General features: G+C 48.5%; 3 protein-coding genes across 12 annotated transcripts; 2 read left to right on the forward strand and 1 right to left on the reverse strand.

Moving 5' to 3' along the window:
- The first annotated feature begins 2,203 nt into the window (after positions 1-2,203).
- On the forward strand, positions 2,204-8,662 carry LOC112974219 (Fc receptor-like protein 5). Of its 2 annotated transcripts, XM_026082966.1 has the most exons (8): positions 2,204-2,260; positions 3,080-3,118; positions 4,741-5,040; positions 5,331-5,633; positions 5,906-6,223; positions 6,895-7,188; positions 7,873-7,974; positions 8,421-8,662. In XM_026082966.1, exons 1-8 carry the CDS (start codon positions 2,230-2,232, stop codon positions 8,489-8,491), a joined length of 1,458 nt encoding a protein of 485 aa, XP_025938751.1. In that variant the 5' UTR covers positions 2,204-2,229; the 3' UTR covers positions 8,492-8,662. The 2 variants fall into 2 exon arrangements, with proteins under 2 accessions (XP_025938751.1, XP_025938759.1); XM_026082974.1 differs by lacking the exons at positions 2,204-2,260; positions 3,080-3,118 and adding an exon at positions 3,857-3,942.
- A 1,012-nt stretch (positions 8,663-9,674) lies between these two features.
- LTB4R2 (leukotriene B4 receptor 2) lies at positions 9,675-20,840 on the forward strand. Of its 8 annotated transcripts, none has more exons than XM_026082891.1 (7): positions 9,676-9,819; positions 10,289-10,330; positions 11,517-11,822; positions 12,227-12,568; positions 13,148-13,252; positions 13,334-13,498; positions 19,689-19,748. In XM_026082891.1, exons 1-6 carry the CDS (start codon positions 9,789-9,791, stop codon positions 13,450-13,452), a joined length of 945 nt encoding a protein of 314 aa, XP_025938676.1. In that variant the 5' UTR covers positions 9,676-9,788; the 3' UTR covers positions 13,453-13,498; positions 19,689-19,748. The 8 variants fall into 8 exon arrangements, with proteins under 8 accessions (XP_025938685.1, XP_025938676.1, XP_025938695.1 ...); XM_026082879.1 differs by having other exon boundaries at positions 9,677-9,819; positions 19,615-19,699; XM_026082910.1 differs by lacking the exon at positions 19,689-19,748 and having other exon boundaries at positions 11,517-11,651; positions 13,334-13,728.
- LOC112974198 (ribonuclease CL2-like) lies at positions 20,701-22,494 on the reverse strand. Of its 2 annotated transcripts, none has more exons than XM_026082917.1 (2): positions 22,344-22,494; positions 20,701-21,618 (listed from the first exon to the last, which is right to left on the reverse strand). In XM_026082917.1, the coding sequence occupies exon 2, from the start codon at positions 21,610-21,612 to the stop codon at positions 21,187-21,189; it is 426 nt and encodes a 141-aa protein (XP_025938702.1). In that variant the 5' UTR covers positions 21,613-21,618; positions 22,344-22,494; the 3' UTR covers positions 20,701-21,186. The 2 variants fall into 2 exon arrangements, with proteins under 2 accessions (XP_025938702.1, XP_025938711.1); XM_026082926.1 differs by having other exon boundaries at positions 22,333-22,433.
- Positions 22,495-25,696: the final 3,202 nt, after the last annotated feature.

Below are 25,696 nucleotides of genomic sequence, written 5' to 3' on the forward strand. Positions count from 1 at the left end.
AAAGCTAAAGAAGGCTGTGATTTTTCTCTCTTGTTTACAGCCGATTCAAAAAGGCAACCAATGCTTTGCATATAGGTTCTCACTGTTGAATATGGATAGAAATCAACACTTTCCAGGAGTGATTCATCACACCTGTCTCGGACCCTGATTTTAGCCATGGATAAATTGTCCTTCAGATATTTTGATTTCTGCTCATAGAGCGGATTTAGATGATTACCTAAAACATAGGCAACTGATTTCTAGAACACTAGCATTAGAAGAGATGAATCACTGTCTAACAGAGAACAACAAAGCCAAGGAAGAACAGTGTAAAGTGTTGCCTGGAAAGGGGAAGTTTCAGTGTACTAATGAAGTTCCTCAGGAATAGGATTTGGGAAGTAAAACTTTACATATTTCCTCCAACAGTGTCAGGAAACCCTACAATCAGCAGATGACACTAAGGGGAAGAGGTTATTCCTAATATCTACTGACACATTGAACTCAGTTGCACGTGTGTGACATGTAAACACTCAAAGCACCTTAGGTAGTAGATGGACAGAGAAGAGAGGGGAACTAGCAGAAAGAGTGTGAGATACTTTGCTCTGTGTTCACTGTATATTGAAGGAGAGAAACTTCAAACAATTTTTGGCAGAGCAAATAAAGTTAGGGGCAGGCTTCTAATCAATGCAGATGGGGGCTGGGACACCAGAGCAGAGGCATATAGGTCAAGCTCACCATCTCCTAGTGTGAGATCCACCTTACCTGATTTTAGGTACTTTTCTATGAGCTATTCCTTATTGGAGAGCACACGATTCTTTTAGAGTGCAATCCATCCGACCAAGCAAGAACATCCGCTTTAGGCCAAGATGAATTGCATCCAGGCCACAGACCTCTATGATTGTGTCTGCCTGAAGTTAGTAGGGGTGATAGCAATCTGTGGTGCTAGGGAGCTCTAAATGATCCTCTAAGTGCTGGGACTCTGGAAGTGAATCAGCATTGCAGATGACTCCTTGCCTACATGACTTCTTGGAAAAGAAGTTCTTGTGCCCTTAGTCAGCAAAGAAGACAACCCAAAAAGCACCTGACTCACTACTGAGGCATTTCCTACTTCTAGTGAAAAGCAGGGCTGCATCTGTTCTGGAAGATGGGAAGGAAGTATTGCCTGTTTTATCTCTTAATTTTCCACTGCACTTGCAAATCACCATGGAATGTGCACTAGAGTGGGGTTTCGCTCACCAAATGTAGCACTAATTGATTTGCTGAACATAGATTTCTAACCCCATTTGAAATGCCTTAGCATATTCTAGCTGCTCAAGAAAGAGCTGAATCTCCCATTGAGCCCTTCCTCACACCCACCAACTCTTTGCAGATGTCTTGGGTACTCTGAAGAACTCAAGTAGCTCTGGACATCTATGTTGAAGCAACAGAATCTTACTCTTTGTGTTACCAGAATGTGGTCCCTGCCCACATTTACCCTTGAGTTTATTCCTAGACTGGGAATATCACCTCATAAAACAAGTTATGAAGGTAGCCAGGACAAATTGTCCATCAGAGGCATCACTTTCATTTCACTGGCTGAAAAGGGCTCATGTAAAATTGGTTTTAGTTTGGCGAAGTTAAACTACCTTCAGGAGAAAAATGGAGTGATGATGGTCTGTGGTTAGCAGAGACTGATAAACACAAAGGGCATGAGAAGGGCTCTGTCCCCTATGTCTTTCTCTCCATTAACCAGAGAGGCAATTCAGTATCTCCAGCTGAGACCTGTGCAGCCTATGTGGATTCAGTGCTTCCTCTCCCAAAAAGGTTTAAGGTTGTCCATGTTTTTCCTCCCACAAACTATTTCCCATGGCTTCATACCCAATTAAAGAACCAAAGCAAAATATTCCCTTGTCTTAACTGGCAGAGGAAAATTAAAATGGTCAGATATCCCAGTTCAGTGAACAGAGGGAATGTAAGTGAAACTATTGGGCTGATGCAGCTGACCATAAAGTGTCAGGAAAATGTTGTTTCTAGTTTGTTCATTCGTTCTTTCCTTCTTCCTTCCTTCCTTCCTTTCTCTCTCTCTCTCTTTCTCTCTCTTTCTCTCTTTCCTAGCAGTGAGCTGTCTGGGTGAATTGTCCTTGCTCATGTGATGGAGGGGAGGGAACACAGGCAACTGGGGTTGAACAAGAGGAAGAATCTGTTCCCTTCGTGGACAGTAACAGAAAGAGAGGTGGTGGCCAGCTCATATACAAGGAGGATTGGTTCAGCATGGAGTCCCCTTATTTTCTGCCTCTGCTTGGTGAGTGCCTGTCTTGGCCCTTGTCCTTCACTCAGTGTGTTCTTCTATCATTTTAATAACACTCTGCTTTTCCTCTCACTATTCCTTTGTTTCTCCATTAGGTTTCTTTCCTTTACCAATTAGAAAAATTCCATCCTTCCTCTCTTCTCCCTTCCCTTTCTCCTTATTTATATAACATTCTCTCCATCTATATACTTGTCTCTTCTCTATAGATGTCACCTCTTCCCTTTTCCTTTTCTTTTTGTCTCTCCTTTTTCTTCTTCCTTCTTTTGCTATCTCCTTTTTTCATCTTTTAGGGATGGCAAATTTTCATTCCTTCTCTCTTTACCATTTCTATTCAATCTCTTCCCTTCTCTCTTCTTTCTGTTTTGTCTAAGTATCAGTTTTCTTCCTTCCTTCCCTTCTTTTTTTTCTTTCTTTCTTTGTCTGTCTGCCTGCCTGTCTCTCTTCCCCTCTTTCTTTCTCTCTTTTTTCTTTTTCTTTCTTTCTTTCTTTCTTTCTTTCTTTCTTTCTTTCTTTCTTTCTTCCTTTCTCTTTCTTTCTCTTTCTTTCTCTTTCTTTCTCTTTTTTCTCCCCCTCTGCCTTGCCTCTATGTAGATAAATCAGTATTATTTTTCCTTTTTTTCTCCTATGCTCTCACTTAGTTTTGATCCCTACTGACACAATTGCAAAGCATTGCTCTACTGTTTCACTTGTATAAACCCCATCATCCCTTTGCAGCCCCCTCCATTGGCACCCATTTCCCAGTGCCTCTCCAGTTTCTGTGGCATCCTTCATACATTCCACAGACCTTTCACTCATTTCCTTTCTGTCTTTCAGCATCTCTACAGATATTTTTCCTGCGTGGGTCACCTGCAGGTAACAATTCTGGGTTTGGGTCGAGGATGTGGGGTAGCTCATTTCCTTATCCTGTTGGGACAACTGAACATCTGGGCACATAAGAACCCATTTGACATCTGTTTCCCCAAGGATTCAAGCATTTCAGGTGCTCCACCTGGTCACATCCCACCCAGATTCACTTAAGAACCACTGCTGGTGGGTGGCATGTGTCAACAAGACCACAGGCAAGATCCCAGTTAACAGACCACTGGCAAAATGAATTGCCTGAACCTCAGTGAGAATCTGAGCTATGCAAATACATTCCATCCACCAAAACAGGGAGGGTAAGTATGAACCTTCAGGAGAATGAGTTTGTGTCTTGTCAGTACAGTTGTTGCCTTGTTGATCATGGGACTGAGTTTTGCTTATCAGACCAACTGGAGCAAACGGGCTGGTTCAACTGGAACAGATATCCAAAGAAAGAATCCCACCTCACCTGCTTGGTTGTACTTTGGGAGGAAACCCAGGAGAGAGTTTAGACCTATGCAATATGAGGTCATAGAGAGAAACATGGGAAGAACATTCTAACTGCCCCTGAGTGGCAGCAAACTCTCAATGCGGAGCATGAAGATGCCCAACTGTTTACAAGCAAATTGCTGATGCTGCAGTTGGGCGGCGGGGGCAGCTTTTTGTTGACTGTTCAGTGGCTAACCCTACTTCCCCTGCCACATCCACAATACTTTGTTCCTCTTTCACAATCAAACTGCTCTATGCTTTATTTTGGGTGGATGTGAGTTGAAATCCAGGAGGATCTGGCTGAAACCCCTCAGCCTCATCTGGTCCAGCCCTTCTCCTCTGTGATTGTGAGTCTACTCTGCCTTCTACCTGCATTTTCTTCTGCTCCATCAACTGCCACAACTGTGTTTCTCCAGCTAGTGTGTGAATCAAGATGTAGGCAGCATACCTGAGTATCTGATTAGGTTTAAGGATGGACGCAGTCTGACCCATCCCCTGCAGTGCTGACAAAACAGGACACTGGGGCTGAGGATGAGTCAAGAAGGACTCTTTCCTATACCCTACATTAGCAGCAACACTATTTTGGTTACATCCTAAAGGTCTGGCGTCAGATAAAGGACTGTTGTTATTAGTCACAGGCAGCTGTCTTCCAGGAATCAGACTGATTTCATTTGATTTCAAGCTTTAAATGTGGGCAAAAAAAAAAAAAGAAAAAAAGAATCATGCAATTGCTTTGCATGCTATTTGGGGCAGGCATGCCATGGGCTTATGGGACTTGGCTGAAACTTTTTTTCATCTCTTGCACACTTTCTGAGAAAAATGGAAATTAGACTCCAAGAAGACTTCTGGTCTTCACTGTGCTCTTTTTTTTGGGGGGGGGGAGGGGAGGGGATGGGTAACATGGCTGCAGTTTGTGCTGACAGTAAAAGCAATACACCCTGGTTTCTTCCAGTGAATTCATGAATCATTTGGAAGAGAGAGTCTTATTTTAGGATGGCTGCTGCAAGCTGAGCTCACCCTTTCCTCAAATACCTGAGCCAGCATGTCTGCGCCAATTGGTCACAAGGCCAGAGATAGCTGCCTGCTCTGGTCTATGATGGATGAATTTATCTTTCTATAAGTTGAATGTCTAATTTCTTTCCCAGACCTCCCTGCACCCCCCAACATCTTTGTGAGCCCAGAGAAAATGGAGTATCTCATTGGAGACACTGTCTCCTTCCGATGTGTGGCTCCCCCTTCAAAGGACAAGATACAGGGCTTTCAGTTCTCAGGAACAACTGGATGGGCCGTGGACATTCGGACCTTCAGGAAAGCCTACACCTACACCTTCAACATCACAGGACCGAAGGACGGTGGGTCACATACATGCAGATACACTATAATAGATCGGCTCCTTAGACCAGTCCGGTCTAAGGAAAGCAAAGTGATCATCATCAGTGTCAAAGGTAAGCTATGCATCGCTCTAGATTTCTTTCTCCACCTTTCTTGACAGTTTTATTTCCTCATCACACCACCATCACATACTTTCCTACAAGTCTCAGACCTTCAATGACTCCTTGATATTTAATAAAGGATATTGAGTGGCATTCATCTCTTTTGCAACTACTCATTCTGAACTCACCCTTCTCTTTAGAGCTGTATTTCAAGACCATGATTTATGTAATAGAAAAATAGATGGTTAAAACAGGGAGGAAGAACTGAACCCTAAAGAGTATCTATTTGCTTTTCCCCTTAGACCCTCCACCCCATCCCACACTTTCTTTGAACACTTCCAGTGGAGTTGTGAGTGAGGGCTACCCCCTCCTCTTCATCTGCACGGCTCCTGGAAACACAGTGGAGCATAGGTTTCACTTCTACAAAGAAGGAGCTGAGGTCATCCCTGGATCTGAGGTCAACTCATCAGAGACGAGTGCTCAACTCTGCATCCCACAGAGCAGTCAAAATCACACGGGGAATTTTACTTGTGCCTATGAGGAGAAAGTGGAGGGACGGTGGATCCTGTCCTTTGCGAGCAGTGTTGTGACTGTCTTTGTGAAAGGTAATGCCTTAGTAAAAGGGATGAAGACAATCTACGCAATAGCACAATGAGGGAGAGAACAAAGCTATTCCCTAACGTGCCATCTGGGTCTCAAAAGGCCCTGTCAGGGCCAAGATGGTTGACTGAAAGCCAACATTTTGTCCATCTTTCCCTCCCACTGCCCCTAATATGTGTTTTCCAGCTGTGCAGCTACTGGTTATCTCCCACTTGCCCAGAGCTATACAGTTGCCCTTTTAAAGTTTTTGTTTTTGTTTCCAAACTTTTCTCCCCAGAGCCTCCTTTTGCTCCTGAACTGGGAGTGGATCCTTCCTCTGCTGTGGTGACTGAAGGCTACCCCTTACGTTTCACCTGCATTGCCTTCACGGATGACTCAAGGCTGAGATTTCACTTCTACAGGGATGGGGTTGAGATCCCACCAGGACAGGCAGGCTCAGAGACCACTGCCATGAACCCTGGGAATTTCACTGAGCTCCTGTTCCCGCATACTCCAAGGAGGTTCAGTGGGAAATTCACTTGTGGATTTGAGGAGGATGTGGGCGGGACGTGGGTGCTATCACCCCAGAGTAAGGTTCTGGAGGTCACTGTGAAAGGTAAGTTTGTTTCAGGGTCTACTGTGAGTTCTGAAGACATACAGACCTCTAGGAGACTAAGTAGATATAATTATTTACACCTCCAATTCAGGACTGGTTTGGAAGTAGATTCTCATAACGAGCTTCCCATTGTGAAAAATGGTCTAAACCATCACCATTTTTTATCCTTGTTTCTGTCTCTTTAACTTAGGATAATTTCAATCACCCAACTCATCCTCAGAGTCTTCCTAAGTGGTCAGCATTAGCCCTCAAAAGTCCATAGCATGGTTTCCCAGGCCTTTGCTCTGTTTTAACCCTTCTCAAGCTCCCAGGGCCCATTAGGCCTTAGAGAGGCAGGCTTCAGTCCTCCTAACCATCCTAAAAGTGTTTTACCTCATTCCTGAGGTGTCTGTTGGTCTCATTCCTTCCAGGTGCATTTTCTTTGCTCCTCTAAGTTTGCCTTTGTTCACCCTTTGCAGTCTTCCAGCAGACAGTGTGTCCTTAAATGTACTCAGTTTGCAACACACTAAACATAGTGCTATAATGATATCCCTCACCTGCCTGTGAAAGTACCTTTCTCCATCCTTTGAGGAAAGGAGCTGTGGGTAGTTTTACTTTTAACTCAGAGGTTCTGGTTGAGTCTCAGACCACTGTTTCTTTTGCTAACTCATCTTCTGTGTTTCTTCTATCAGATACCCCTGCTCAGCCAGATCTGATCTTGAACCCCCCATCTGGAGAAGTGAGGGAAGGGGAGCCCTTACTTATCACTTGTGTAGCCTACGGCACTAGTGGCGAATGGAAGTTTTACTTCTATAAAGACGGGACTGAACAATTCTCAGAGGCTTGCACAAGGAACCACTCTTTCTTCAGCATCCCAGCAGCTGAACCAACTGTGACAGGGCAATTCACCTGCAGGTACGAGGAGAGAGTCAGTGGCAAGTGGATCCCATCACCCTTGAGCCAGGCAATGATGGTCACCATGCAAGGTGAGTCCCTTTAGTCAGTCCAAGCTTTTCCCAGGCTAGATCACAACCAGAAAGACTATAGATGCCTTCAGGTTGCATTAGAGACAGATTCACACACTCAGATGTCTGAACTGCTTTACACTTGGTCTAGTTCCACCATAGTCATGAAAAATAAAGACTAGAGCAAAAGATAAAGTAGGCCAGGGAATGCTGTTAGTCTTATGCTCATAAGATAGGGTGGTCGTATCTGATTCCACTGCAGAATGGTCCCCGGCTTATTTGGGCCATGGGCCAAGACCCAAAATGTGCCTTGAAGACTGTTACTTGCCTCATGAAAAGGAGAGCAACAACAGCTGAAAAATATAACCCACGACATCTGCAGTGTTGTAGCACGGTTTTAAGAGAGGATGTTGGCAGGCGCTCCCTTCTGATGCCATGTCTGGGCCCCAAGACTGCAGGGGTAATAGATCCTTTTTTTTTTTTTTTGGTGAGGGGAAAGGGAAGCAACTTAGTCAAACTGTGTGCTGCCTGCATCCTCATCATCTATAGGGACCAGAGTAAGACATCATACTCAGCAACTCTGGGTTTCCTCGCAGAGGGAACCAATATGGAAAAATGGAAAGTTTGGCTTTGTAGATGCATGGACTGAGGCTCTCTTGATGATGGTTCACAGTTGCTTATCTTTCCTAATCATCTGGTAAACAGCTTCGTCTCTACACATCCCATTGGTGACTGGATGTGCAGCTGCTGCAGCTGCTCTGGTCCTGGTGTTGCTGCTGGCTGCCTATATCTGCCAGAGGAGGAGAGGTAAGTCATGAGTGCAAAGGAAGGAAAGAGGATTCAGGCTGGCTAAGATCAGTGGATACTTTTGAGGGGAAAGGAGATTGTGACACTGACGAGAAGAATATGTGCAGTCAAGGGACGAGTGCTCCTGCTCCTAGTATGCCTTCAGATTGTGAGTCCCTCCAAAGCATGAATCACAGTTTAGTCCACAAAAGGTTGAGCATGCAGAGCATCCTCCCACAAACCCATGCTGTGCAGCATGCTCTAGTGTGATGGTGGCAGCCCAGACTGGCAATATCACCTCAACCCTAACCCTAATCTTTGGAGTGTATGATGGGGGCAACACCACATTGACTAACAAAGCATAGGACATTTTGGGGGCCTCCTGTGAGCCTTTTCAGCTGGTGACAGCCCATTTTTAGAAAACCAGGTGTTTTAACCAGAAACTCTTTCACTCCTCTCTTTGCTAGGCCATGTTCACTGGAAGGGGCTCCACAACAAAGATGACACAAGCGCTTATCCTCTGGCCCTGGTCAGTTAAACTGGTATTTCATCTCAGGACTGCTTGGCCCATGTCTTTGCTCAAAAAATGCACTCATTTTCAGCCTTTTCTCCACCTCAGTGAACCAAAAAGGAAGACAACAAAAGTAAAGAAAAGGATTGTTTCTATTCTTCTTCGCTTTGAACGTTCAAGCCAGAGTTCACTTTGTTAATGCCCCTGTCCAGCTGGTCAGTAAATCTCTCTTCAAGTCCACCAATGTTTCTTTCTCTCATTCTCTTCCGTCATCTTTCTGAGCCTGATAGAAATGGGGAAGTTGGTCCCAGGGCACACAAAAAGGTTGGTCTTGCCCATACTGGCTTGTGGTACTATCCTATGCAGAGGACATTTGCTTTGATCCATGAGCCTGAAGGGCAGAGGAAGCATCACACAGCAAAACAGTGTTGTCTAAGCACTATTAGGGGAGATGAATCCCACTCCTCCAGACTCTGCCAGTTCACTGTTTTAACTGGATGTTGATGCATTTTAAGAGAGTCCTTTGCAGTGCCTAAATAATTCAAGAGTAGCCCCTGTACAACAGGATGCTATCCTGGCTCTGGTGTAACATGAAACAATTTGCCTCTTGGCAAATGTCCCTTCCTAGCCCATTTTGCAGTTGGCCACTAGACTATAGACATGTCTAGTCATGGCACACTTGGTCAGTCACAGGCGTACTGGGAACTGGGGAAAAATGGAAGGAGAAGGTGCCTGATCATCTGGGAAAGTCAAGAACAAGAATGAAGGACCTTGTCACTATTGGTTCTAATCATCACCAGTCATGAGGAAGGTGTCTAAGGCAGGGGAAAGTAGAGACGGACCCCCTTCTGTCCTCTGGGTTTAGTGATGGATGAGATGGGCTGTGGTTCATGAGGCAAAGATGATGCCCCCAAATGATCCAGAGCATGTGAGGAGGAAAATGTCGCTGAAAATGTGAAAACCACAGGGACAGCAACCCCGATATTGTATCTGAGCAAAGTGACTACTAAGCCAATGTGGCTGCTAAAGCTGAAACAATACAGGCACGCCTCTGGAAGGGAGGAAGGAAGGAGAGAAGGCAAGACGTTGCCTCAGTCTGCCACATGCCTCTGAAGACATGCAGTGTCCGGGGTGTAATTTCCCCCTGTCTCCAGCTGTGGTCAGTGACGTGTGCTTAATCGTGCAGCACTTCCTCTCTCTGCCCCTCGTGACCACCCAACTTGAGTCAGATAGATGGAGAGGGAAGGACAGAGTGACCAAGCATCAAGTTACTCTCCTGGACGGTCCAGTATAGAGCACTGAGCACCCGCTGGGCCACGGTGGCATGTTAATCTCCCCCTTCATGATGCTCCTCAGTGAGTACTGATCTCCTCACCTTGCACCTTTTCTTCTCCTTCCTCTTTTATGCATCTTTCTATCTCTCCTGTTTTCTCTTCTCTCTTTTCTTCCCTTCTCTATTCTCAGTTCTTTCCTTTTCCTTTGTCTCTATCCCTTCTCCTTCTGCCTTCTGTATTCTGTTCCTCTTTATATCTTTTTTGTTCTGCCCTCATCTCTTTTCCCCTCTCTTCTGACTTCCAGGCCTATCTTTCCTCCTCTCTTTCATCTTCCTCTCTATTCTTGTCTTTTTCTGTTCTCTGTTTCTTCCTCATGCCCTGCCCCACCCTGCCCTCCCCTCTCCTTGTCTCCCTCTCCCACTTTACTCTTGCCTTTCCTTCCCTCTCTGTTATATCCTCTCTCCAAATAACCCCCCCTTTTCCCCCTTCTCCACATTCATCCGTCTCCGCACTGCCACACTTAGTCCTTGTCTCTTCTGTTCTCTTCCAGCCACTGTGCAGCTCCTACCCTGCCAGATGGTCCATCAGGAAGGTAACACCTCTGGGGCTCCTGGGAGCTGGGAGAGGGTGTCCTTATAGAGGGACTGAACTGCCTAGGGCACAGGACCCGAGGATCACTAGTCCAGATCCAGGGCTTTGGGACACACTGATGTGATCACCTGGGAAGTCCTCAGCCTCTTCCCCTTCACAATACCCCATAAAGAACCCACTAATGAAAATAATTGGTAGTGTTTTTTCTTTATCTCACTTCAGTGAAGTCCCACCTGAAGTAAAAACACTTTTGTGATGAGTGGTTCATACCCCATCCCTCTGGAAACCCCCTGAGCATCAGAACAATCCTCAGTCCTCCTCTTCCCACAATGGATCCTCCCAGTTTGGGTGTGGGAAGATGATATTTTTGTAGGGTTAGAAGCTGTGGGTGACAGACCAAGCACTGTGGTTTCCACATGACTACTGCAGAAGAGCATCAGCAATGGGTGTAACCCTCCACCCTTTGCCTTTTCCACCCCCCTCCCATTTGATATTTTCATAAAGTGCCAATTCGTGTTAGAAAATCTCACTTGAAAAGGCATTTCTGTTTGTATTATGAAACTGTCTGGAGTGGGGGAAGGTTTGTTTCCTTTGTCCCATTGGGTCCCACTGTGGGACACTCCCAGTGCATCCAGGGGGACAGAGAGAGATGAAGACACTCTGTTCAGCATGTTCACAGGGCTTTAAATTCAGGGGATGGCTGGACCTGGAGTGATGTGAGCTGCAAGTTTTGCTCAATGGCCCCAGAATCTATACCTAGTTGAAGAACCAATAGCAACAAGCAAAATCCTTGGAGGGAATGATTTGGGCAGTCTGCTCTGCCCTTCCTTGCCTCTGTATCACTACAGTACCTGAAAAGAGTCATTAACACTCCTGAGAGATGCATGGGAAGAGCTAGACAGCCGCCTCCCCCTTGTTTATCCTCAGCTTCCTACACAGTCAGATAACAACCAAAGGCAGTGGGTGACCAGCTTTTGCTGACTCAGTTAGAGACAAAATGAGTCACAGCCTAGAGAAACTTCCACTTAATTAAATCCCCTCTATGGTTTTGTTATCTTATTCCTTGAAACAAAAGCTGGTTTCTTTTTTTCCTGTGGAGTTACTCCTTGCTTCTTCTGCTTCTACCCATTTCACCTCATCTTTGTCCCCCCACTGAAGCCCTGCCTCTCTTCTTCTCTATTCACCAGTGAACCCAGTGGTAGCCCCTGCTCCATCCCTCTCGGTGCTGCAGGCAAAGGAGGAGTATTTCCTTGGAGATGCTGTTACGCTGGTGTGCACCACTCCCCCCACCATCACTGGGAAGCGTTTGTACCAACTTTTTGGTGAGGCCGGCTGGGCACTATCAGAGTTTAGCTGCAGGAACAACTACACCCACAAGTTCATCCTCTCCCAAATGCAGCATAGGGGGCCACATTTCTGCAGCTACAGCCTGCAGAAAGCCCAGAGGTCATTCAGATCCCCACCCAGTGAAAAACTGATGATCAAGATTGAGGGTGAGCAGTGGGATTTTTCTTTCTCTATCTCTCTCTGCTTTGTCCCTCCTGAAAATTCATATGCCTAAACATGGGTACCAGCTATACCCATCTGATATGACTATTCAGCTGCTAGTGATGTGAGCAGTCCCATAAGACTGGTGGGCCCCAGAGATCAGTACAATCCATACAGTTGCCCTGTAGCCTATAGGATGTCTGGGTGGAGTATCTATCTGGCTGGGATGAGCATGAGGTAGAAGGAGGCTGCCAGCTAGTCAAACTGGCTAGGACCACTTTTTCTGTCATGGTAGGAAGGTTACAATCTCAAGCTTTGCTGCATACAGTGGAAAAACAAATGCTTGGAGAATCCATTTTTGTTGTCCTTATTGCTACATCCCCATTCTTTCTTCCCCTTCCTTGTTCAGAACCTCTTCCCCAACCACTGCTGATGGTGGAGTCACCACTGGGAGAGGTTATGAGAGGAGATCTCCTAAGAATCATCTGCAAGGCCCCTGGAAATGCCACTGAGCGGAGGTTTCACTTCTACAGGGATGGGGGAGAGTTCCCCCCCAGGAAGGCAGGTTCTGAGAACAACACATCTGAGAGAGAGGACATTTTGAAGAATGCCATGGTCCTCCACTTTCTGCATTCTGGCCCCCAACACAGTGGAAACTTTACCTGCAAGTATGAGGAAAAGATACATGGGAGGTGGATCCCCTCCCTCACAAGCCAAGCCATGAATGTCAATATTAATAGCAACAAGAGAGGTGAGCTGGCCATCCATCCATCCACAGACCCATCTGTCCATCTATCCATCCATCCACTAACTAGCCCATTCCATTATCCCTCCCTCTGTCCCTCCATTTATCCTAAAACTAGTTCATTCCATCACCTATTCATCCATTTACAAACTAGCTGATTCCTCCATTCTTTCATCTAGCAGCTGGTCTGTCTGTCCAACCATCCATCCTTCTATCCATGAAGTAGTCTACCCACCCACCCATCCCYCCCCCCCTCAATCCCTCCATCATCCCAACTACCTTACCATCTACCAACTAATCTGATCACTCCTCTGTCCACCCTTCCAACTCCATGTCTCATCATCCTCTCTGACTTTCTAAGCCATCTCTCTAGAAACACTCAATGCCTTCTGCACACAGGGGCAAGTGGGGAGAATCCTTGGGTGTTCAGCCCTCAGGAACTACAAAGGGGGGGTGAAGAAGGGATAGAGGAATGGAAAGAGAGTTGAGGAGAGAAGGAGAAAGAAAGATGTTCACATCCTTCCCGCCATGAATATGCATGAACACCAGCCACACTTTCAACCAGCCCATCCTTTCCCCTTGCAGGAAACAGCTGCTTCCTCCTTTTACGGTTCTTGGTTGTGGGTGGCTGCTTCTTCACTGTCAATGGCCTCATCCTCCTCTTCTTCCGGATGTGGGTGAAAGATGAAGGTATATCCTCAGCCAAAGGGGAATCAGCCTACATTCTTCCTTTCTGGCACGCACCTCACTTTCTATCTCTCCTTCCCACAGACTCCCCATTACAGTCTGGAGACAGACTCACCAGGACCTCCCAAACAGCCTGTAGATCCCTGTCCACCCTGCAACCCCAGTCCAGCACTCAGCATCATGAGTATGAGCAGGATGAGTGAAAGAAGACATGTTGGGCATTTCCAGCCCCTCAAGACCAATCCCCATGTATGACACATCCAGAAAGGTTGATATATCAGACCCAGGCTGTAGGATAAAGCAAGAACTGTTTCCTGGGAGAAAAGAAGTGGGAGAGAGAGTAGAAAAGGGTTATCATTTTACATGGGAAAGGGGGGGGGAGTAGGGAGACAAAGGTGGTAAGAGGTGTGAGAGAGAAACAGGAAATCAGTGAAAGAAAGAGAAGAGGAGAGAGTGAGAAATGAAAAATAAAGAAAATGAGAGAAAAAAGTGAGTGAAAAAGAAAAGGGAGGAAAAACAAGGTGTGAATGAAAAATTAAAGGAGGAAGAATGGCTGAGTGAATAAATGAATGAAAGAGTGATGGGGAAGGAAAGGTAGGCTTGGAGCAGAGGAAGGGCACAAGGATGGGAAGAAAAGAACAGCAAGTTAGAAAGGCAATGGAGGAGTGAGAGGGAAGAGAAGAAAGAAGGTAGAAAGGGAATCACCAGACAAAATCAAGTCCTTTTGTGTATCATTAAACCATTGTCACTGTGTCTCCTTCCTGCTTGGGGTTGCCCCTGCCTTTTGTATTGGGGCAGTGCTACCTAGGGGATACAGCAGGTTTCTTGGAGAGCCGTGGCAGATGGGTTAAGGTATTGTTGGGAGGAGCCCCAATGCATGGATTCTCTGGGACAGCAGTGAAGGTGTTAGAGATGGGAAACACTATGGGAAATCAGGGGGAAATGGGTGACAGTGGGGACATGGAGGGCAATGCAGAAGTATGTGGGACAGTGCAGGTATAGGGAGGACTGTGGGAAGAGTGTATGGGGATATGGGGGTCTGTGAGGCTGGTACTGTGTGGTTATAGGGTATGTGTAGAGGGGATAGGGCATTTTGAAGTATGAGATGTGGGGAGCTGTATGATGGAATATGGGGACTGTGGAAACATGGGGGTCAGAGTATTAGACTTGTGATGAGATATCAGCTCAGTAAAAGTATACTGGGCACTTTGGGGATATGGCATCTGTGGGGATGAGATATGTATGGACTTTGGGGTTATGGGAAGCTGTAGTAATGTGATATAGGGACCGTGTGGATGGTGTATGGGGTTTGTGGTGATATGGGAGCCTGTAGAAATGGAACATGGAGTACCACAAGGATATGAGGTCGACTTAGATGATGAGATACTGGGGCTGTGATGATATGGGAGTCTGTGGGGATGAGATAGGGGGGGATGGTGGTATATGGGGGTTGTGGGAATGGGATATGGGACATAGTGGAGAAATGTGGGGCTGGGAGTATATGGAAAATGCAGAGATGGCATTTGAGTCACTAGGAATAGAATATGAGGAACTTTGGGGATATTGGTGGGGTTATGAGGAGTGAATGTGGGGCATTGTGGGTGTGTGGAAGGTTGTGGGAATATTACATGCTATAGGGATTGGCTGTGATAAGAAATACAGGGAAAGGAGGGAGCTGTGGGATCAACATGAGGGGCTGTGGTGATGGCAGGGTATGGAAGTGTATGGGGCTGGAAGCTATGGGGGTAGGTTCAAGATATGGGTGGCAGCAAGGATATGGGGGCCTTTGGGGGTTTGGCAGGTCACAGGGATGGGCTCTGGGGGCTCTGGGGGTGGAGTATGGGGAGACACTGGGGGTGTCTGGTGTTGCAGAATATGGGAATGAGATAAATGGTTCCATCCCAAGAACTGCCCCCTCCAACCCTCCGCCGCATTATCACTACCTTGCAGTAGTCCTTCCTTCCCCTCCACCCTCTTCCGCCTGGGCCCTCATCCCTATGGGAGCCGGGGATGGAGGAGGAAAGAGAAAGCATTGATGAAGGGGGAGGAAGTGTGTGTCCCTCCTAAGCCAATGTGTTTGTCCCAACCCTATTACTCAGCTCTTGGGGTTTCTGTCCTCCCTTCCATCTTCCTCCATCTTTGGAAGACACAAAGGGAGGCAAGTAAAGAAAGTGAGAGGAGACAGCCTGATCTGAGGCAATGGAGTACAGGACAGACATGGGGGCTATGAGGTGAGAGTGGGGTTGGTAGTGGAATTGGGGTTAGGTCGTAGGAGTGGGACTATGCAGTGTATGTTGTTCTATGGGGTTGTCCTTGGCCTATGGGATGGCAGAAGGGAAACAGGATGGGAAAAAGGCAACAGGCCAGATGTTAGGCTACAAGGTGGGAGTGGGCTATGGGATGGTAGTGGAGATATGGGGTGGCTGCCAGGCCATAGTTTTGGAGTAGGGAGGGGGCAAGGGATAGGTTGTGGAATAGGAATGGAGTAATGGAGTGGGTTTTCTTTGGGCTATGAGGTGAGAATGGGGTTTTGGGGTAGGTGTTAGGAGAAGGGCTATAGGGTGGTTTCTTGCCTATGGTGTAGAATTTGGCTATGTGGTGTGAGTGGGTCTATGGGAAGGGATTAGGATTATCGGGTAGGCATTGTGCTATGGGGTGGAAGTGAGGCTATGGGTTGGAGTGGGGATATAGTGCCATGCAGGAGTGGGCTATGAGATGGGAAGGGGTTATAGGTTGGAAGTGCCACTATGGAGTGCGCGTTTGTCTATGATGACAGAGGAGGGATATGGGGTGAGAGTGGGCTATCGGGTGGGACTTGGCTGTGGTTTAACAGTGACCTGTTTGGTGGTACTGTGGCAGCTGGGTGGTAATGGGTGCATGTGATAGGTGTTGAACTTTGAGGTGGGCTTGGGGCTATGGGGTGGGAGTAGTGCTGTGGATGGGTATTTGACTATGATGCACGAGTGGAGCTATGGGACTGAAGTGGAACAATGTGTTGAGTATTGAGATATGGACTTGTAGTGGCTTGTGGGGTTGGCCTGAGGCTATGGGGTAGGCACTGGGCTCTGAGGTAAGTATTGTGCTACGCAGCGGCCAACCCTAAGTGTGAGAGTTGGGCATTGGGTTAGACATTGTGATCCTTTGTGATTGGTCTATGGGATGAGAGTGAGGTTATGGAATGGGTGTTGGGCTGTTGGATGCAAATGAGCAATGAGGTGATAGTGAGGCTATTTGGTAGGCATTGGGCTGTAGGATGAGTTGTAGACTACTGAATTGCATTGCAGTTACAGAGTGGGATAGATGCTATGAGGCAGTCTTTAAGTGCTGTGATGTGAGTAGGGCTATGGGATAGAAATGGGTTATTGGGCATCTCTGAGGCTAAAAAGGGGGTGTGTTATGATTTGGGACTGGGTGTGGATTGGGAGTGAGGCACAGATTGGGAGTGGGGCTAAGATTCAGATATTGTGTTATGGGATGGGATTCAAACTATGGGGTGCATTTTGGCTCATGTACTTTGAGTGGAGCTATGAGGTGGGAGCAATGTATGTTACGGGAGTTGGGCTATGATTAGGCATGGGCTATGAGGTGGGAATGCAGTACAGAGTAAGAGTGTGGCTATGTCTTAGGCACTGGGCAATGGGGTTGCAGTGCGACTATGAGATGGGAGTGGAGCTATGGGGTGGGCAATAGGGACTGTGACTTTGCGTACAATGTTGGGAGTAGGGTTAAGGGTCGAGGCTTTGACCATATGTTAACAGTGGGCTTTGGGCTATGGAATGGCATTGGTGATACAGTGTAAAAGTGTGCCTATGAGTTAGGCCTTGGGCTATTGTGTGAGTGTGACACTATGGAGTGGGTATGAGATTATGGGTCTGGGGTTGGGCTACAGAGTGGTTTCTGGGATTTGGGATAGAAGTGAGGCTATAGTGTGGAACTGGGTTATGGTGTGGGTGTTTGGCTGTAGGGTGTCATTGGGGCTATAAAGTGGAGGTGGGGCTATGGGTTAGGTATTGGATAATGGGGTGGGAGCAGTATTATAAAATGGGATTGGGGCTATAAATTAGCCTTAGGTCTATGGGGCAGGTTGAACTAAGGGATAGTTTTTGAGATAAGAAGTGGGAATGGGTTATGGAGTGGGAGTTTGACAATGGAATGGGAGGGAGGCTATTGTGCGGAAGTGAGTCTAGAGAGTAATCATTGGGCAATGAGTTGGGTGGGGCTGTGGAGTGAGGTTGGGCTGCAGGTTTGAGGCAGGGCTATAGGGTAGTTGTTGGACTATGAGGTGGGAGTGAGTTATAGCTTGGGAATAGGACTGCGGGGTGGGAGTGGAGCTATGGAGAGGGCACTGGGCAACAATGGGGTTCTTAATGGGTTAGGAGTAGGGTAAGGTTGTCACTGGGCTATGAGCTTGGAGTCAGCTTTGGGGTGAGTAATGGGCTGTGGGGGTTGAGTGTCTATGGGGCTGAATTAGGACCATGGATTAGGCATTTGGCTATGAGGTGGAAGTGGTCTAGGGAGTAGACAGTGGTCTATGGTGTGAAGAAAGGAACTGTGGGTTAGGCATTGGACTAAGTGGGGGCTGACTATGGGATGGGATTGGACATATAGTGTTGGTGTGGGCTATGGGGTAGGCATTGGGTGATGTTGTGGCAGGGGATCTGTGGTGTGGGAGCCAGGTACAGATTGGCAGTGGACCTATGGGCTAGGAAATTTTTTTTATGATGTGAGAATAGGTCTATGCAGCTGGAGTGGGCCATGAGTTGAGAGTTTGGCTATAGGGCAAAAGTTAGGCTATGGGTTTGGCATTTTGCTATGCGGTTGAATTGGAGCTATGAGGTGGGAGTGGAGCTCTAGGGTAGGAGTGAGGCATGAGGTATGTGGTATGAGGGGGATTGGGGATATGGGGTGGGACTGTAACTATGTAGTTTGGAGTGGGGGGTCTAGGAGGCAAGTGGGGCTATGGGGTGGGAGCGAGAGTGTGGAGTGGGACTGGACTTTGTGATGGGATTGGGCTACAAGGTTGGAGTGGAGTTATAGGGTGGGAGTGGGCCTCTGGAGTGGGAGTGGGGTTATGGTGTAGGAGTGGGGCTCTGAGACGAAAGCAGGGATATGAGGTGGGAAATGGCTATGGGGTAGGAGAGGCATTATGGGGAGGAAGTGAAACTTGGTGGTGGTGGGTTATGGGGTGGGAGAAGGGTTATAGAGTGGGAGTGGGTTTGGGGTGAGATTGGACTATGTGGTAGGATTGAGACTCTAGGGTGGAGTGAGACTATAGGATTGGACTGGGCTATGATTTGGTAGTTGGGCTCTGGATGGGAGTGAGGCTATGGGGTGAAGTGAGGCTATGAGGAGGGAGTGGTGCTACAAGGTGGGTTTGGGGCTATGAGTTGGGAGTGGGTTCAATGGGTTGGGAGAAGGCTATGGGTGAAAGTAAGGTCATAGTGTGGAAATGGGATATGGGTTGGGAGTGGGCTATGTGACGGGAGTGGTGTTATGGTGCGGAAGTGAGGACATGGGGTGACAGTGGGGCCATGCTGAGGGACTGGGCTATGGTTTGGTAGTGAGAATATGGTGTGTGAGTGGGGCTATTGTGAGGGTTTGGGCTATACAGTGGGAGTGGGGCTGTATGGTGGGATGGAGAGTATGGGGTGCAATTGGACTACATGGTGGCATTGGGCTATGGGGTGGGACCTAGGATCTAAGGCAGGAGTGGGGCTCTGGGTTGGGACCATGCTATGAGGTAGGAGTGGGGCTACAGGTAATAATGGTGCTATGGGGTGGGAGTGGGCTATGGGATTAGAATGGGCTATGGGGGTGGGACTTGGCTATGGGGTGGGAGTGAGCTTTGTGATTGGAGTGTCCTTGGGGGTGGGAGTAAGACTTTGAGGTGGGAGTAGGCCAAGGGGTGGGGCAATGGGGCTGGAGTGGGGCTAGGGAGTGAGAGTGGTCTTTGGGACAGGAATAGGGCTATGAGGTAGGAATTTGGCATTGGATGAGAGGGTGCATATGAGGTGTGATTGGTCTATGATGTGGGAAGAGTTATGGGAGTGGGGCTGTGGGGTGGGAGTAAGGCTACAGGGTGGAACCAGGCTGTTTGAATGTTGGTGCTGGCTTTGGTGTTGGAGTGGTTATTCATTGGCCTGGTTGGTTGGCTTTGGTGTTGGAGTGGGCTATGTGTGTGGGAGTGAGACCAAGCAGCGGGAGTGAGGCTATGGTCAGGGGTTGGTCTATAAGGTGTGAGTGGGGCTATGTGGTGTGAGTGGGGTTATGGGGTGGAAATGAGGTAAGGGTTGTGAGGGAGTGCTGCTATGAAGTGGAAGTGAGGTTATGTGGTAGCCCTCCTCACCCATTGCTTCCCCCCGCAGTGCCTCTCAGTTGCCCCCCTCAGCTGCCCAGTGCCTCTCCATCTCCGATAACAGCACCCTGCTATCTTTGCCAGCTTCCCGTGTGGCGGGTGCCATCCTCCTCGGGACTGCTGCCCTCCTGGGGCTACCAGGAAATCTCTTTGTGGCCTGGAGCCTGTTGCGGTGGACACAGCCTGGGTGCCGCTCTGTCACCGCTGTGCTAGTGCTCAACCTGGCCCTGGCTGATGGTGCTGTCCTCCTCCTCGCGCCCTTCTTTGGCCTCTTCCTTGCCGCTCGGTCCTGGCTCCTTGGCGAGGTGGCCTGCAAGACTCTCTACTACATCTGTGGCCTTTCCATGTATGCCAGTGTCTTCATCGTCACCCTCCTCAGCCTCGACCGCTGCTTGGCTGTCTACCAGCCCTTCTTCTCCCTCACACTGCGAAGGAAAGCTATGGCGACCAAGGCCTTAGCGGCCACGTGGCTGGGGGCAGCCATCTTGGCCTCGCCAGCACTAGTCTACCGCCGCGTGGTGCCAGACCCAGCTGCGCCAGGCCAGCTCTGCGAGCCATGCCATGGCCACCCTGCTGCGACTGTCTTCCACCTCGCCTTGGAGACATCTGTGGCCTTTGTGCTGCCCTTCACCATTATTGCTGGCAGCTATGCTGCCATCCTGGTGCGGCTCCGAGGCCGGCCATGGCATCGTGGCGGCCGCACGGGGAGGTTGGTTGCCGCTGTGGTGCTCTGTTTTGCTGCTCTGTGGTTGCCCTACCATGTGGTCAATGTCTTGCAGGCCACCTCCAGTGTGGCCACAGGCCAGGCAGCTGAGAGCTTGGGCCGGGCCTGGAAGGGTGCCCGGGCTGGGGCCACTGCCTTGGCCTTCCTCAGCAGCAGCCTCAACCCCATCCTCTATGCCTTTGCTGCTGGCCACCTTATTCAGTCCTCTGGGGCCGACTTCCTTGCCCGCTTCTTTGAAGGCACCTCTGGGGACCTCAATGGGAATAGGCCAGCCCAGGGACACCCAGCAAGTGCCATGATGGGACCTCCCATGCAGTGACTCTAATTAACTAATCAGGTTGACTGGAGCAGGCAGTGATCAGGCACAACAGGTTCATGTGCTAATTGTCTTTTAAGCTTTGTGCATGCATATTTTGGGGTAATTTTAATGAATCTTTAAATGTGATGTTATCTGCTAATGTTATCGATGAAGCACTGTTTTTCCCTTGAATAAAGTAAAAGCTGCAAAGGGAGGGTTGGCATACCTGAATGCAGTTGTCCCTGGGGGCTTAGGGGCTGCCAAGGGGTTAGGGTTAGCCTGCAGGTGCTAGGAGTGACCTAGGGTGATTAGTGGCAGCCTAAGGGAGTTAGGGACTGCCCAAAGGTTTTGGGGGTTGTCAAGGGGTTAGGGTGAGCCCAGGGGCATTGAGGAACTCGGGGGGTGTGTGTGGTCACCTTCATTGACAAGCCCAGGGAGATCAAGGGTGGCCCACAGGATTAGGTTAGCCCAGCGGGGTTTGTGGCAGCTTCAGGGGATAAGAGGCACCCATGGGGGTAAGGGAAATCAAAAGGGATCAGGCTTTGCCTATCCATGCCTGGCTAGAAGGTGCGATCCAGATGCACAGGGCGCCCATTCTGACAGGCCACCTGGACCCGGTGGTTGAGCTGACTGGCACGGTAGGTGCAGGGTGGGCGTACATTCCCCCCGACCAGGCGGCAGGCTGTGACAGGCAGGGTCCCCACGGTGACATGGAGCCCATCAGGCTGTTGGGCACAGACGGACAGCAACTGTTTAGCTGGTGCATGCACAAAAGTGTTGACAGGCTTGCAGGGTCTCCCGGGGCCATTAACTGCACGTCGCATCAGCAGAATATTGCAATAACGGGCCCCCACAAGCCCTGGTGTCCTGGGGTAGTCCACGTGCTGCCGCAAGAACTTCTGGTAGCGGGTCTCCTGAGCACCCACAGACACCAGCAGGGCCAGGGCTAGGGCCAGCATCAACCATAGAGAAGACCTCATGGCCATGACAACCTGGGAACAGAGTTGTAAGGGGCTTCCAGATTCCTGGGGCCTCTGGGGGCACCCCACTGCTTCCCAGAGGACCCAGGTATTCCAGCGACCCTTCGGCACCACACACTTGACTACTCCCCAGGGGACCATATGTCCAAGCTCCCCCTGCTACACCCCACACACCCCACTGCCCCTAGGTGACACAGGCATGCAGGATTCCTCTGCTCCACCTCACACACGTCCTTGCCCTCTAGGGAACCAAGGCAACCAGGTGCCCCAATCCACCCCACCCCACTGCCCCCCACCCCTTTACTCCCCACCTCCAGGGGAACTAGGTGTCCAGACACCCTGATCCACACACCCACACACCCAAGTAAACCCAGACCCCTCCTGACCCCCAGCCATGGGCTCTCCCTTAATTGCTCAGTGCTAATTGCAACTAATTAGGAAGGAGGAAGCAGGAGCTTCCCTTGGGCTTTCCTTAAACCCCATAGGTTGTCAGGGCATTGTTAGGCAAGCTCGCAGAATGTAGGGTCAGGGCAGCCTTGGGGGGAGCTCAGAGCATGGGGCCCTTCCCGTACTCCCTAATTTTTTTCAATCATTTTGCCAACCCTTTGCGGTGTCCTTGCAACCCTCCCAGTTCCCCCTGCACATCCTTCTGTTATGCCCCAGTCCTCCCCCTCCCCACAAGGACCCTTCCTTCCCCCAGCCTCAGGTCCCTTGTCCCCTGCACACCTAGGACTCACGTCTTCTCTCCTGGGGTCTTTGCAAGGACCAGGTCCCCTCTCCTCTGCAGGGTGTCTCCCTGCCCCGATCTCTCTGACAATGGTTCTAACCACTGGGTGTGACTTCCCCTCTACACAACTGAACAGGAAACACTTATGCAAGAGCCAGCAAAACCACAGCGGAAAGAGGAACTGGGTGAGAGGCAGCATCTGGGGACTTAAGGAGGGGGGAACTGTGACATCTTTGCCCCTGCTGCCCTGGAATTAAGTGCAGTCACTCTAAACATTAGAGGACACTGCTCTGGTGGGTGTCACCCTCCCTATCTGGTGAATAGCTCCTAGGAAAACAGGCATTTCCACGTATTGATAGCTTGGGGTTTAGTGGAGGGGATAGAGGTGACAGTACACATGCCCTCCACTTTCCAACCACTGTAGAGCTCCTTGCACTCTCTGTCCATCCCTTTGACTAACTAATTTTCCAGCTACCATCTTGTTCACTCCTCTATTGAGATACCCCTATACTCTCCATGTGTGTGGGGGGGGTTGTTCATCTGTCTATTAATCCACCTATTTGCGTATCCATCCACTGACCTATCCATCCACCAGCTCATCCCTACTACCACCCATCCAACCACCCATCCACCCATCCACCAACTCATCCATTCATCCATCAACCCATTCATCCAACCACCCCCACACCCATCCACCAGCCAGTCCCTCCATCAGCACATCCACCCATTCGTTCGCAAACCTATCCATGCATCCACCAGTCCATCAGACAGCTACTCCATCCGTCCACCAATCCACCTATTCATCCATCAGCCCATTCATCTACCCAGCAACCCATTCATCAACCAACCCACTCACCCATCCATCCATCAACTCATGCATGCATACATCAACCAATACATGCAACAACACGTCCAACCACCCATCCATCCATCAGCCCATCCACCCATTCATCCACAAAACCATCCATCTAAGTATTTACCAGTCTATCCACTAGCCCAACTAATTGCACCCTGTCTGGGTCTTTTCACCATCTGAAATGGTGTTCCTGATCTCCCAGAGAACCCAGGCATCAAGACCATCTTCCACTTCCCTGATATCGAACTCAGATGCCTGGGTTCTTTTACATAGCAGAAATACTGTTGGAAAGGGACCAAATCCTTAAGCTGGAGTCAATTGAAGCATTTCCTCTCAGCTACAGTCAATCTTACAGTCTTTAGGGTCAGGTGACATAAAATACCTTATGAAGGAAGTACAGTGTGATGGAGAAGATTTTAACATTAGATTGTTTTTTTCCCCCTAAAATGATCAAAACCCAAACAGTGAAAGGTCTTTAACACATGAATTTACATCTCTGGTCCCCTCTGTAACCAGCTCAGGAGTTCTTTTGCATTTCATTGCTGCATAAAGTTACATTTCTTCCACCACAGACGACCCAGCTGCTCTGGAATTAATGCAGCTTCCTCCTATGCAGCACTATCATAATGCCTCCATGACCTTAATTACTCATGATGAAAGGAATTAAGGAGTGTGAGCATGTGCCTGTAACTCTGCAGGGGCGATGAGAGCTTTTGGGGATTAGATATAGAAGGGAGTTTAGAAATTTTAGGTGTATATTGACATCCTGTAAGTGTTTAGCACTGTGGTTTATTTGTTTTATTGCTGATATTAGTCCTGAATGTATAATTCACTGATTGTCAGTTATTTACATGTCACTAATAAATCAATATATCACTTTGTTATTGATTTGGCTTAAACTATGTGAACTGAGTTGTGTTGCCCTGCAACGGTGAGTTGGGAGACACTTTCACAGGTTTTCCTACAAACAGAGAGAAAGAACAGGTTGCCAGGGAGTGTGAGCTCAACGTGACTCCTCAGGGGTCTCTTTCTTCCCCCTACAGACACCATTACAGAAGCCATTGATAACCTGCACATGGCTGTTGGAGAGCCAGTAAGATCAATCAGAATGAACAGTGAGGCACAGAATGCAAAAAGTACCCATGGGAAGAGGGGAAATGAATCTGTGTTTGCAGAGACAGTAGTGGAGCAGGACCCAGCAAGAGCCAGTGGCTAACAGAAGGAAGTCCCAAGTGCTTGCAGCTGAACTCAGATGCTTGACCAGCAATCTGTAATAGTCCCACTGCTGAGTTAGATTAATGTTCTTATGCAGGGGAAAGCACCCAGCTGTCACAACCCCTGTCTCAGCCGAGTAAAGATTGCCAAATCCTTCCACTTTCAATTCCCCTTTTCTTGGTGAACACACCCAGCTAGATCAGAGGGTTCCTGTGGTAGGTGGGCCTGCCAGATCATATTGCCTGTAGTGGGGTTCTGGCATGAACATTTGAGATGCAGATATCAGCAATCTGGTGCTCTTGCAGTAGGGGAGATCCTCCCCAGAGGGCCACAGGGCAGGAATGGGGCATGAGTTGAATGCACAGGCTCAATTCATGGCAGTGTTAGTGGAACTGAGACAGGTGAGAAAGCTGTGCATGCACAGGCGATGTACCAATAGCTGTCATGAGCTGGCAGCCCACTGCAGCATGCAGAGGATCATGGGTAGAGGCTTTGCATGAGACTTCTCACAGTTCTTTAATAACAATTTAGCTGTTTACTCAGCAATCTGAACCAAGGTTTCACGGTCGTGCCATATCGGAGATGACTTAAATGCTAAAATCCTGGGAGAGGGCAGTGCAGAAGAGGCTAAAGAGCCTGTTGATTTCAGTCAGATGGCCAAAGAGGGTGAAGTGGAGCCGGGATCAATACGCACAGTACAGCTCCTCTCACCTAATTAAGGATGGCTTTAGGAAGCAAAATAGGCTTTGAATCAAATTTCCTTTCAGCTAACAACACCAGATTTGTCTTCAGCCTTTTTTTTCCCTTGCTAGCTTAAGATCAGTGAAATGACTATCCAACTTCACAGAGTTTGTAGAACTTCCCATCCTCTGGTGGGAAGGATAGAAAAAAGGACAAGGCCAACTCCAATCCCTGTTTTTTATTTCATTTAACTGGGGAGTGGGGGGGATTGTGGGTTTGGGGGGGGGTTGTTAGTTTGCTTGGTCTTTTTGGTCGCACTGTTATAATGACCATGAGCTTCCAGGGAATGAGTTTCCCTTTAAATGAGATAGGGACTTCGACATTTTTAGCCCTGTTATGGATCTCCTGAGTGCTGAAGACCACAATGGAAATATTTCTCCTTCAACCATTTTATTTGTTCTTTTTTTTAGAAGCTCTGTCACACCCTGATGAATCCCACCAGTCCTGTCTTTACAGACTCATGAATTCTCATTTAACTGAGCACACTCATGCAGCAAGAATAAGACAGAACACAAAGTTATCTGAAGTCAATCAGGACAGCTTCAACGGCT

The sequence above is a fragment of the Apteryx rowi genome, unplaced genomic scaffold, assembly GCF_003343035.1.
Source record: "Apteryx rowi isolate R43461 unplaced genomic scaffold, aptRow1 scaffold_1176, whole genome shotgun sequence".
Classification (NCBI taxonomy): Eukaryota; Metazoa; Chordata; class Aves; order Apterygiformes; family Apterygidae; genus Apteryx; species Apteryx rowi.

What these genes read in the sequence shown, in the direction of transcription:
- LOC112974198 (XM_026082917.1), bottom strand. Translation starts at nt 21,612, where the DNA reads ATGGCCATGAGGTCTTCTCTATGGTTGATGCTGGCCCTAGCCCTGGCC.
- LOC112974219 (XM_026082966.1), top strand. Translation starts at nt 2,230, where the DNA reads ATGGAGTCCCCTTATTTTCTGCCTCTGCTTG. An exon ending in CCTGCGTGGGTCACCTGCAG is followed by an intron (nt 3,119 to 4,740) that starts GTAACAATTCTG and finishes TTTCTTTCCCAG; the next exon opens with ACCTCCCTGCACCCCCCAAC. An exon ending in TCTGGAGGTCACTGTGAAAG is followed by an intron (nt 6,224 to 6,894) that starts GTAAGTTTGTTT and finishes TTCTTCTATCAG; the next exon opens with ATACCCCTGCTCAGCCAGAT.
- LTB4R2 (XM_026082850.1), top strand. Translation starts at nt 13,461, where the DNA reads ATGTTGGGCATTTCCAGCCCCTCAAGACCAATCCCCAT. An exon ending in CCCTCAAGACCAATCCCCAT is followed by an intron (nt 13,499 to 19,614) that starts GTATGACACATC and finishes TTCCCCCCGCAG; the next exon opens with TGCCTCTCAGTTGCCCCCCT.